Consider the following 13,948-nt stretch of genomic DNA (forward strand, 5'->3'; position numbering starts at 1 on the left):
AGAAGGTTACTGTGGAGCGGCGTTATTGTTTCTACTGGATGTAGGTTTACAGCATTAAATTGCCCATAATTCAAGATAAATTACAACTAAACTAGTAATCTCTCACTACCATAAGATAGTAAATTGTTACAGTGGTGCTTAATGCTGTTTTCTGGGGTTAGAGTTAAGGCAGACTGTTATAGAACATTTAATCTGCATCAATCCAGTTTACACCTGACACTAAAATACTTTGTACTGATCTGACAAAAGATAATGCCCCAACTCTCCTCAGGTGGGTTGGCAATGTGATTGAGTAAGGACATACACGCTGATCTCCAAATCCTCTGAACACATCAAAGCTAGGCAGGTTTGGAGGCAGTGTCCTTGTTCAAAACTCAGTTTAAGCCCATAAATACCCACTTAAAGGTATTAATCCAGTACTGCTGGTCTTCAACCAGCACTAGGCAGTGGCTCATAATTGGCAAGACTGCCCAGCAAACCATCCTGAGTTTTTCAGCAGCCTGTTTGGTGAGGGGGATGATGTTCATTCATTCATGGATTCTCTGCTCAATCGAAGGTCCCAGCCAGGTAGCATTTCCCTACCTTACTTCGGACCAAACTCTTCCCGCCCCCACATTACAACCTCTGTTCCCTATCTTGCTGGTGCACTTACCTCTGTTTGGGGGTTCCACCAGCAATCCTTGTGGTAGGCCCCATTGTAAGACAGATGGGGGTGACCGCCCCCAGTCATACCACCACCTTGTGATTGACCAGATCCCGGACATGGTTTCCACCCAGCAGTTGGGTGGCCCAACACTGTTTGGGTAAGCATCCAATTACCTGAAATAGTGTTTGGGCCACCTGGAGAAAGGCTCCAACCGGTTATCTCATTGCCAGGCAAGGGCCCCATTGCCAACTTTAAATTCTGGCCAGTATGACATGTCTATCTTACAAAGCTACCAAGTTTGCAGGTGATCTGAAAGGTTTTAAAAAATCAAGAGTAAAAACAAGAGGTGGGTTTTTAAGGGACATTTGCATTTAAAGGTGGAGAGGTGGTGAGTTCTGTGATGAATAAAGGGAAATAAACAGGAATGTAAAATTAAATTCCAGGTTACAAAACACAGCATGTGATGTATTTGGGGACATTGGTGTTTATATCATTAACACCAATATCACAAAGTGCCAGAATGGGAAAGATAGGCCAATGGATCTTGATATAGCCAGAAAGATTAAGTACATCCCAAGAACCTGTACAAGTCACAACTACAATGATACCTGGAATAGTATGTGCATTTCTGGTCGCAATGAAGATATCCAGATTTTGGTATTTGAGAAGAAGGCAACCAAACTGATACTCGATGCAGGCATTTCCGTTACAAGGAGAGGTTGGAGTGGTGAGGCTCAATCTGGAGATTTTGGAAAATTATTATTCAAGATACTTATGTGGCTGGATAAATGGCCATTAAATCTGGAACTGAAGAACATCGTACAAAGCTTATGAGAAGAGTGGTGCACAGATAGTTTAGAATCTGCCGAGAACATAAACCAGGAGTAGGAGTAGTTAGTTCAGCCCTTTAAGATTACTTTGCTGTTCAACATGATCGTGGCACACCTCTGCATCAGTTCCACTTGCCTGCCTGCCTACCCCCAAAACCCTTTCACCCATTACTAAGTTAAAAATATATCCATCTCCTTCTCAAATTTTTTTCAGTGTCCAGACGACCACTGCACTCTGGGACAGTGAATTCCACAGATTCATGACCATTTGACAGAAATAATTCCTCCTCAGACCGAGGTCATTGAGCCTTCAATAAGATCATGTCTGATCAGATTGTAACCTCAAATCTGCATTCCCACATACTGCAATAACCTTTCACCCCTTGGCTTTGACGAATTTATCTATCTCTTCTTTCAAAATATTTAAGGGCTCTAAATTGATCATCTTTGCCCTCCGAGTTCCAAAGATATGCATTCCTCTCTCTACTCTGTGTTCTAAATGGAGGGGGGAGGTGGGATTTTTAAAAAGTTCCATGGACCAGAGCTTTGCTACATTCTTATTCCCCAAACTGTCATTCCAAATCTTTTGAAGTTCAAACATTGAGAAAAAAAACATTCTATTTTAACTCTAATCAGTTGCTTAATTGAAGTGCATGGACATTATTAATATTTCCAAGGGATTTTGTTCAGAATGATTTCTAGTGTGGTGTCGTGCTGTAGCTCCCTCACTATGGATTCTCTCACTTTTAAAATAGTTGAATGTAGGTGGGTTAGCATTCAATGTCGCAGAGATAACCAATTGATGATTCTCCTGAACTGATTTCCTAGTCTTTGGCAATGTATCAAGAAGAGACAGTGTTCTGACGTGGGGGCCTTTCTCAAAAGGAAAAGGATGTTTTGAGATAAGCGAGTACTTCATACTTTAATGAATTCTAAAGTGAATGATGAAGTTTCATTGCTTTATTTTGTATTTCACGTGTACAGTTTTACACGTATATTGTTTAACAACATTGTTTTCTTTCATCAGTTTTGCTGCCACTCTTTTGACATTGTTGCCTTCGTGCATAAAGCTGACAATTAACCCCTCGCTAAAGGGATTCAAACTTGCACTGGTAGGTCTTTAATTCATTTTGTTTAGCATACATTGATGTTTATTGCATGTAATTATTTTCTTTTTTTTAGAAGGAGCTTTCGTGCAGCTCAGTTTTTTTAGTGCACCTGAACTAGATTAATGACGAACATCCCTTGAATCAATGTACTGTGGTCACTACTGAGCAATAGTAGAGACAAAATAACCTGAATTTACTTAACACCATTGTTTGTAGGGATATGGGGCTGGGTGCTGGCAGGTGGGACTAGAGTGGTTTGGGATATCTGGTTGGCATGGACAGCTTGGACTGAAGGGTCTGTTTCCATGCTGTACATCTCTATGACTCTATGGTCTCCCTGCTGTAGGAAAGATGTTTAATTTGAGAGGCGTCAGAAAAGATTTACAAGGATATTGCCAGGGTTGGAGGGTTTAAGCTATAGAGAGAAGCTGAATATGCTGAGGCTATTTTCCCTGGAGTTCAGAGACTGAGGAGTGACATTATAGAGGTTTATAAAATCAAGAGGGGGCACAGATAGGATAAATAGCCAAGTCTTTTTCCCAGGGTAGGGGAGTCCAAAACTAGAGGGCATAGATTTGAGGTGGGAGGGGAAAGATTTAAAAGGGACCTCAGGGACAACCAATTTCTGTAGCACGCATCTTTCCAACCTTGAAGGAGACTCACTTATACCTACTCTCTGCTTCTTGTTAGCCAGTCAATCTTCTCTCCATGCCAATATGTTGCCTCTTACATTATGAACTTACATTTTCTGCAATAACCTTTGATGTGGAAAATTATCAAATGCCTTCTGAAAATCTAAGTACAGTATATCCATAAGTTCTCAAAGTTTGGGAGAAGATTTTGTAGCTCGGGTGCTCGTTGTTGTGGTTCTGTTCGCCAAGCTGAGAGTTTTTGTTGCAAACGTTTCGTCCTCTTTCTAGGTGACATCCTCAGTGCTTGGGAGCCTCCTGTGAAGCGCTTCTGTCATGTTTCCTTCGGCATTTATAGTGGCTTGTCTCTGCCGCTTCCGGTTGTCAGTTGCTGTCCGCTGCACTGGCTGGTACATTGGGTCCAGGTCGATGTGTTTGTTGATAGAATCAGTGGATGAGTGCCAGGCCTCTAGGAATTCCCTGGCTGTTCTCTGTTTGGCTTGCGCTATAATAGTAGTGTTGTCCCAGTTGAATTCATGTTGTTTGTCGTCTGTGTGTGTGGCTACTAGGGATAGCTGGTCATGTCATTTCATGGCTAGTTGGTGTTTGTGGATGTGGGTTGTTAGCTGTCTTCCTATTTGTCCTATGTAGTGTTTTGTGCAGTCCTTGCATGGGATTTTGTACGCTACGTTGGTTTTGCTCATGCTGAGGAAGAAAAGGACAACCAGCTCCCATTCCTAGACATGATGGTACAAAGAACACCGAACGGAGAATTCACCACGAAGGTATACAGAAAAGCCACACACACAGACCAAGTCCTGAACTATGAAAGCAACCACCCCAACACACACAAACGAAGTTGCATCAGGACACTATTCAAAAGGGCCACAACACACTGCAGTACACCAGAACTGCAAAAAGAAGAAGAACACTTATACAAGGTATTCACCAAAAACGGATACCCACGTAATTTAATCAACAGATGCCTAAGGGAAAGACAACGGAACGAGGACATGCCGCAACCCAAAGAACTAGCCACACTACCATACATCAGGAGCATTTCCAAACTGACAGCCAGACTGCTGCGACCACTAGGACTCGTAACAGCACACAAACCAACAGCCACTCTCAGACAGCAACTCACCAGGACAAAGGACCCGATACCCAGCATGAGCAAAACCAATGTTTAGATTAGACTTACAGTGTGGAAACAGGCCCTTCGGCCCAACAAGTCCACACCGACCCGCCGAAGCGCAACCCACCCATACCGCTACATTTACCCCTTACGGGCAATTTAGCATGGCCAATTCACCTGACCCGCACATCTTTGTGACTGTGGGAGGAAACCGGAGCACCTGGAGGAAACTCACGCAGACACGGGGAGAACATGCAAACTCCACACAGTCAGTCGCCTGAGTCGGGAATTGAACCCGGGTCTACAGGCGCTGTGAGGCAGCAGTGCTAACCACTGTGCCACCGTGCCGCCCAATGTAGTGTACAAAATCCCATGCAAGGACTGCACAAAACACTACATAGGACAAACAGGAAGACAGCTAACAACCCGCATCCACAAACACCAACTAGCCACGAAATGACACGACCAGCTATCCCTAGTAGCCACACACACAGACGACAAACAACATGAATTCGACTGGGACAACACTACTATTATAGCGCAAGTCAAACAGAGAACAGCCAGGGAATTCCTAGAGGCATGGCACTCATCCACTGATTCTATCAACAAACACATCGAACTGGACCCAATATACCGGCCACTGCAGTGGACAGCAACTGACAACCAGAAGCGGCAGAGACAAGCCACTATAAATGCCGAAGGAAACATGACAGAAGCGTTTCACAGGAGGCTCCTAAGCACTGAGGATGTCCCCTAGAAAGGGACGAAACGTTTGCAACAAAAACTCCCAGCTCAGCGAACAGAACCACAACATCCATAAGTTCCTCTTTAACCACAGTATATATAACCACTTCAAAGAATTCCAATGGATTGGTGAAACATGATTTTTCTTTCACTAAACCATGTTGATGCTCCCTGATCACCTTGAATTTATCCCAAGTACCTTGCTATAATTCTTCTAACAATGGTTTCTAGCATTTTCAATATGACAGGTGTTAAGCAAATTAGCCAGTCATTTCCTGCTTTCTGACTCCCTCCCTTTTTGAATAAAAGCATTCCATTCACTACCTTTCAATCGAATGGGACTGCCCTTGAATCAAGGGAACCTTTTAAATTAAAACCATTTTGACAACTGTCTCACTAGCCACTCCTTTTAAGACCCTACATAAGCTATATCTCGCCTCTAGTCTAGCCAATGCTACATTTCTCAAGAGTATACTATTTGCATTTACTTGCTTTTCAGTAAACATCACTAGACAGTGATCAGCAATGAAAATGCTGCCTCAATCTTTCCCTTTACTCATCCAAGGAAAGCTGACACATCCATTGTGGCTCTGGATTAGTTAATTTATCGCTAAGTTCTTCTTGCTCTGTGTTACTGCTTCATGCAGTGCATTTATACATCCTGCTATCAAGAGTTTCAGACTGAATTTTTATTGTCTGCAAATATTTAAACAGAATTTGTTGGGCGGTGAGAGAATTTTTAGTAAAGGCTACAAACAAGGAAGTTTAATTTTCACCTTTAGATTTTGACCTTCTAAGTAAGTCTGGCACTTACTCAGGGAATGTAACTCAGTATATGAGGATTGAAAGTGAAGACAGATAATGACAGGATTCCATCATGTTATAAGATCCCTTGGCGGCTGGTAGGGAACATGTGTTGTGGAATGTGAGCTGCACTCTGCAGACACAGTTTAAAACAAAACGTCAACACTATTCTTGATGACTTGGCATCTGAAGGCACTGCTAAGTGTAATACTAAGTCATACAGATGGGATGATTCCAGGTTCTTGTGTTCATCTGCTAAGTTAGCTAATCTTTGCTGGGACAATAGTTGGGATTGTATAATTGGCTTTATTGCCTTTCAGCAGGAGGAAAATTCAGCTCGTGTTTCCATTCCAGATTGCTGTCTGCTGACTGTTATTGAATATGTGCTTCTTAGATGCGGACAACCTCGGGCTCAGTGGTGATGCTGTCCATATTGGTTTCTCCACTGACACACATTTTAGCCAAAAATGACTGCTTTGTTGAGACTCCAGAGAGCAGCCACCAGCTCTAAAGTACAACATAAATTCAATACAGGAAGGACAGCAAGAAGAAGTTGGGGAGAAAACAAATAAAAATTGAAGAAATTACTTGACAGCACAATTTCCACTTCAACTAATTTGTTTTAATGTGCTTGTAACTTGGAATTTAAAGTATTTGCTTTTTAAAATTTTTAACAATGAATTTATAAATTGATTGGTCACGAGTAAGGTTTCAAAATACAGCAATAATTAACTTGAACTCTACACGTCTCGTGAGTCATTACAATTCTAAAAGTGCTGACAGTCTTGGGAGAATCAGAAATGCAGATAAATGCTTGAAATACTGAACACGTAGTGAAGCTTTAGCTATTTCTGAACAATCTTGAGCCAATTCAAATCATTTACTTCAGACAATGTTACTATTCTATCCTAAAGTCTTGTTTAAAATCTATATTTATGAAATGACGAACTATAGTATCATGGTTTTGAGAAATCTGAAGGATTAATTATGGTAATACATTAAAGTCTACAACAGTGAGCTATATAATGCAAGTCTTTAATTTTTCTTTGATTTCGATTATGCCACTGAGGGAATTATTGTCAAGTGGTTTGCTACAGGAAAAAGAACAAAAGTAGACTGTTTTATTTGAACCCTTTGACACTGGGATGGGTGTTGAGATAGACTGGCCTCCAAACAAAATATTGATACACCCTTTTGTTAAAAGCAAAAAAAAAGAGCAAGACACATGTTTGGTCAATATCCCATAGACAGTCCATGAGCAGAGAATTGAAATCATGAGGTGAGGTCTGTCTACTGAAGCTTCCGGTGAATGGTAGCCAGACCATAATTTGACCACTACTATTCTAGCATTTTAGATATCTTAAAAGCTCCTTTTTTTGTACAATGATGTAGCATTAAGATACTTGCCAACAAGTCTTGCTTCAACCTTAATCTAAGAGGTAGCAGATTGTAGCGAATGTGGTAATACATTTGACCTTCCTTATTGCTATAATAAGTATGAGTTGCTGCAGGGAATTATGGAATTTCTTACTGACAGTGCCCAAGCCAGTGGATCTCATAATACAGTCTCACATCATTTGCAGCCCACCTTCCCTCAACTATGTTTCCTAGACTAGATTTTTCTTCTGTTGCTCAGACATCTTTCATTAGCTGCTTGACTGCTGTAGTTTGCATTCTAGCTGTTCAGGATGGATTGCTCACCACTGCCATAAGTGAATGTAAGTTACCTCAATTGGGAGGCAGTGTAAAGCCAACTTTCCTGCATTAAATGAGAGTACACAATTTAAAATTGTGTTAGCCTTTTCCAGATTTCACTTGGCAACTGCTCTCAGTTGTATTTCTGATATTAGCAGCCATGTTTAAAGGGAATCACAACAGAACAGATCCCATCTGTGGAATGATACATTTCCAGGGGTCGTTTGTCAACTAGGTATTGACCAGGAATTAGCACTGGCCTGAGCTCACTCAGAAATATCAGGGGTTGCTGGCAGTTGTGAAGCTGAAACAAAGCAAAGTGCTTGAAATACTCAGCAGGTTTGGTCTCATCTGTAAAGACAGGAGCATTTAATGCTTTAAGTCAATTTTGAATAGAAGAAATATAAGTGAATGCCTTTGAAAAGGTAAAAGTTGGGCTGGTAGGAGAAATTAGGTGACGATTTCTTGCAATTTTTAACAGACACAAATTGAAATATAATTTTTTTTTCAATTTCTAGGTGAATTGTTCCTTGTCATTCTTCCTGTTTTCTTTCCAAGTTCATGAGAAGTCTATACTTCTGGCCGCTCTGTAAGTTTGGAAAATCTATAATTTTAATGTCCTGGGATAGAAATTCATTAATCATCTGATGAACAGCAGATTAAATAAGGACAATTCATATCTTCCTGCTGTAATTTTATTAGGACATGTTAAGGATAAATTTGTTAATACTGTGAAAGATTTGAAACCAACATTTTAAGTCTCTTGCCTTAATTTTTCTTTTTTCTGTTGAAGTGTTGACACTCGTGCTATATGATTTCCTCAATGCTGACAGATTTTGAAAGTCTCACTTACTGGCTGTTCTTGATGAGTTTTCACAGTGAACACAGATGAATGGTTGAACTCTCGGTTGAGGGAGGGGTGGGCATTGCCACGAGCTTGCAACCCCCTTAGTTCAGTATGCACTTTCCATCAGGAATACGCAGGATGTTGGCTCAAATGACAATCATTGTTGTTTAAAACTTTCATCCATTTATGATTGTGGCTCATTGTATCTCTATAACTGTTATTTCAGTCAAAGCACAGCTGAGAGACTGAACCTGAGATCTTCCTTGTTTGTTAGCTACTACCGCAGCATGCGGTTGTATCTTCTAATCTTAGTGCAGTAGTGTAATAATTAGTTTCTAAAACAAAAAGGTCTTTTCTCCCCTTGTTTTTTGTTTGTCTCTGCGTTCCATCTGGCCATCCCTCATTTTACTCAGTCATACAGCATGGAAACGGACCCTTTGGTCCACCTAGTCCACCCCGACCATGTTCCCAAACTAAACTAGTCCCACTTGCCTGCCTTTGGCCCAGATCTTTCCAAACCTTTCCTATCCGTGTATTTACCCAAATGTCTTTTAAATATAACTGAACCTGCATCCACAACTTTCTCTGGTAGTTCATTCCACATATGAACCAGTCTGTAAAAATAAAAAGTTGCTCCTCATGTGCTTTTTAAAACTTTCTCTTCTCACCTTTAAAAATATACACCCTAGTTTTGAACTCCCCCTGCCCTAGGGGGAGAAAATCCTTACTGTTCACCTTATCTATGCTCCTCATGAATTTATAAACCTTTATAAAGTCTCCCCTCAACCACCACCTCCTCATCATTATTTTCCTGCAGCATGAATATAAAATTTAGAAGTTTGTTCATTCATGAAATCTTGTCTGCCATAAAATGTGAGTTACACAAAATGTCTAGTCCCAGTATGTATCTAAACCATCATCTCAACATAGCAATGAGCATGTCAATAACTCCTATTATAGCATTGGCTCAGTGAGTGAGCTTTCTCTTATAAGTTCATTGAGGCCGTTGTATTGTTAAAATACACAGGGATTTGAAACCTTCAGCATATCATGTGTTTTGGGTTAGCGTTTAAAATTGGTTTGCTGTGATCTTTCAATTACGCGGAATCAGAGACTTGAGGCAGTCAGCTGCCTTGGAAAGAACATGCTGTACTTTAATTATGTGGCACTTAGTTTGCAACATCTATAAGCTAACATAATACGAAAAGCAACATGATGCTATATAATGAGAGAGAGAGAGAGAGATTTGCACAACTTAATAAATTGCTTAGAAATGTTTAATTAAAGGTGAGCTTTACTGTTACTTGGTGTACCTCTTTTATTCTTTGTTCCTGTGGTTTGTTTCCAAAACAATTGGGAAAACTCATTGGTTAAATGAGTAAATGTGCAGCCTGCTGTAGTATAGAGATATAAAGGAGTGGAAGTTTCCATGATTTTTGCTGTTAATGGCCTTGGTTAACGCAATAATTTTCCAGATGAGAGAGTGATAAAGTCAAGTAGAAACAAAGTAAATCACTTCGCTCCACTTTCTAATGGGAAGGGCGTTTGACTGGCAAGAACAGCTTTGGCTTTGGGTTTGGGGTACTGCAGACCATAGTTGTAACGTTCAATAACACTTTCTCACACATATAGAACTGGCTGAGAATCTATGGCTTCGCTAGAGGTGCTGCGATCAAGACTAAATGTGAGGCATTGTTGGTTAGCAGTGGGATGGGGGTGGGGGTGGGGGTGTGCAGAATTTAAAGTTATTCATGATAGACCTGTCTTGTAGAAATGTAATATTGCAGATATTCCTTCATACACCAAGTGCTGCCATTCTTCAGTTTTGAAAGAGAGGTAGGCATGTGTTTCTTTACAGAGAAGATTCTCATCCTACTTTCACATTCTTCATGAAATTGCAATGTTTCAGGTAAAATCACAGACATTAAAGATACGGGAATTTCCTTCAGAGACAAATCCACCACTTCTTGAAATACCAAACATATCTATCCATTTTCTTACACTATCTCTCAGTCCTTGCTATCTTCAGAAATAAACCTCTTTATACTACATAATGGTCTTATTCCATAGATTTAAACCAATTTACCTCACTTTCTAGCCATAACTGACTATACAAAATTTATCCCTCAGCATTTGAATTTCTCGATGAACAAATAATTTAACTGGATCAATTTTGTCAGTTCCAATATTGATCTTAGAAACTTAATTAGACACTCATCACAAAGTCTGTTTTACCAAAAAAACTAGACTTTTTTCTTGTAATTGGAAAATGTATTACATAATACATGATGAACTCAACTACCTATGCTTTGTGAACGTCTATTTTGTGATGCTGCAGTTGCCAGGAATGTCAAGATGTGAACTACAAACACATGACTGATAAAGATCATTTAGCGTTAAATATCTTTGAAACAGGGTTATGTCTTTTCTGTAATTGTATACATTTCATGTTCTATTGTCTTGCTATTGCAAATTCGGTACATGATGAGACATTAGACATTAGATTGTCTAAGGGATTGCTTTTGTAAATTTGTGATCAGAAACCTTTTCAGTTATGTTGTAATAAATACTACATTGATAAATGTTTAGATAATTTGTATTCTATGCACAATGCAATCTGTGTTCAGTTCCTAGAATAAGGCTTGGACTCAACTTCTGAACCAGCAGTGTTACTAACTGAGCTAAATTGATGTTTTAAGCTAATGAATAGATGATTTGTCCCAATGTTAGATAATTGTCCACATAATGAATTTTAACTGACTAGCTGTGAAAGCACAGTGAGTAAATGCACTGTGTATTGAGATATTAGACTATTAAAAATTAAGAAGGTTCTCAGTTTTATCTCTGACCTTTGTTCAGTTATTCACCAGAGCATTGGTGTGGTGCTATAGTTCGGTAACTTGGAAAAATTAGGCTGGAACCTAGCTTTGGAAAAAAATGACTATTCTGTGATGTTTCCCACCTCCTAACAGATTTTGTCATATCCTAATATACGGTCTTATTTAGTGTCTGCCTAACCTGAAGAATGCAAACACAAAATAAGAGCATAAGTAAACTTTTCAGCCTTTCAAGCCTGCTCCATCATTGAATAAAATCAAACTGATTAATTTAAGTTTCAAATTCCACATACTTTTTACCACTAATAATCCTGGCTTCTCTTGCCTAACAAGAAGCTATATTTAATCACTCTAACTCCACAGTATTTCAAAGGTGCATAACTCTCTGGAAGAAAATTTTTCATCTCTGCTAAAAGGGTGACCCCCTAAATTTAGAAGTGTCGCCTATTTCTGGACTGAGAGGAAACACCCATTCCACACCTTGTCAAGACCATTCGGGATCCCATATACTTCAATCAAGTCACCTCTCATTCTTCTAAATTCCAGTAGAAACAAGTGCAGCCTGTCTAGCCTATCCTTGTAAGCGAACCCACTCATTCTAGGAATCAATCTAGTTAGCAAAAACAGAAATTGCTGCCAGACCTGCTGAGTTTTGCCATTATCAGAATGCAGAGTTAACACTTCAAGGCCAGTGATTTTTCTTCAAACCCAGACTGGTACACACCAGCAGAAATAAGCCTCAGTCCCACTAGAACACTCCAGTACAATTGAAACTTTATAAAAAACCCTGTCCATATACATTCTCCAAAGGGAAAAACACAATGTGTTGGCAATTTGGGATATTATTCAGAGGGTAGTTAGCTATTGAACAGGGTGTTTATCAGCCCCCTTATTTTCTCAGCAAACGAGGTCACAATCCAGTCTGTTTTAATTTGCCTGTTTCCTCCTTTGAAATGTTGTTTGAAGTTCCTCTTAGCATTTTTGGGTGTGACATTCTCTAGGTGGTACTCTCCAGGAAGGCATTTAATTTACATCTGCAGACATTTGGCTGTATCAGCCTTCTTTTAAAACACAGATTTTGGAATTGCAAGTTAAAATGTCTTCGAGGTTCTGATCCATGGTAATGACATACTAGAACACCTAAATCTCTTTGTACCCTGGGATTGAGCTGTCATTTTCTATATAATCCTTTTTTTTATCATTATTCCTGCCAAAGTACAGCTTCCCACATTATACTTCATCTGCCAGTATTTTTGCCCACTCAGTTAGCCTATCTATGCAAACTTAACACCTGAAACCTGTTTATGCCGTACTACCAACATACTTGCCTATATATTTTGATCTCTTCTGCAAATTTAGCTACCATGCCTTCGCTCTCTTCATCAAAGTCATAGAGATATATAGCATGGAAACAGATGTAAATTGTAAAAGTTTTAGGCCCAGCACAAACTACTGTGGGAAGAAGATATGAATGAGCTATAGGCAGTTGAGTATGAATTATCCAAAAGTCTGAAAAAATTTTTTTTAACAATTAATTTAATGTCTGCTCATTTTATAAAAAGAGAATTGGGCAGAATGTGTTAAGCCACGCTGCATAGAGTAGCTAAAAATGAATGGAGCATTTATTTATAAAGTTTATATTACTTATCTGACTGAATATAACTAGAGATTCTATATTTACTGACTAATCTGATCACTGATATTCCTGCCAGTTGACATATCAACCTGTCAGTTTGTTCAAACAGGCGTCTGCTCTATCTCATTCCAACCTTGAGGCAGTCAAAAGACAATTTGGCTGCCATAAAATTAACGGAGCAGCCTTCTGCCCAAAGCACAGTTACTGGCAATAATTTATCAAACCTGGCTACAGATTTGCTTCCTTGGCTTAATTTCTTATTCTAAAATTATTCACATTTTTTATTCTAATGCTCTTGCACCCTACCTGAATGCACTGTCTTTTTCTAGGATATGATTCTATAGAGATCAGCTGCGCACTGATGTTTTACTTAAGTGGCCGTTTATTATGGATGAGCTTAGTTTGATTGTACACAATGTGTTGAACTGATGTCTGTATTGCACTCAAGGCTTCTCTGCTTGTCTTGACTGTTCATATTTGAGTCTGCTGCATCTCCGTGTTTGCCTTATTCTGACCCTGCGTGGATCCTGTAGATTATTTATTTACATTCTAATGTACAGAATACTGATTACAACTCTTCAAAATAATTTGTCCATTCCTCTCTTTAACTCTTGATAGCATGTGATGTTGATGTCCGAGTTACATCACCAAGTACATTATCATTAACATACAATTTCATTCTACTGCAACTTTACATACATTGGGTTATTTAAATATCACGTGCCTTTCATGTAGCCAAATGTAGTATTTTGTATATTAGATGATGAATAACTGATGATTTTGGGTCAGTGGTGGGCTAGGGTGTCTGTTGAACTCTTTCTTCTTTAAGTAATGCCATTGGATTGTTAACATGCACATTAGAAGAACAGCAGCACATTTCAATGTTTATTTGAAGGATAGTTTCTCTGGAGCATTCTCTTATTAAATAATATTCTCAAATTTTGGAGTGGATTTGAACCCACAAGCTTTTGACTGAAGCAACAGTGCTACCAACTGAATGAGGCTAATGCTCAGCAGTGTTGCAATTGGCCCCAAT

At 39.4% G+C, this 13,948-nt stretch overlaps 1 protein-coding gene across 2 annotated transcripts in view; it reads left to right on the top strand.

The window, feature by feature from the left end:
- alg6 (ALG6 alpha-1,3-glucosyltransferase) overlaps positions 1 to 13,948 on the top strand; it is a 60,590-nt gene that overhangs the window by 37,383 nt on the left and 9,259 nt on the right. For both annotated transcript variants that reach the window (XM_060830367.1, XM_060830368.1), the window contains exons 10-11: positions 2,504 to 2,588; positions 8,111 to 8,181. In XM_060830367.1, the coding sequence (XP_060686350.1) occupies positions 2,504 to 2,588; positions 8,111 to 8,181 (156 nt within the window). The remainder of the gene's footprint in view (positions 1 to 2,503; positions 2,589 to 8,110; positions 8,182 to 13,948) is intronic.

Source organism: Hemiscyllium ocellatum, chromosome 9 (genome assembly GCF_020745735.1).
Source record: "Hemiscyllium ocellatum isolate sHemOce1 chromosome 9, sHemOce1.pat.X.cur, whole genome shotgun sequence".
Taxonomy (NCBI): domain Eukaryota; kingdom Metazoa; phylum Chordata; class Chondrichthyes; order Orectolobiformes; family Hemiscylliidae; genus Hemiscyllium; species Hemiscyllium ocellatum.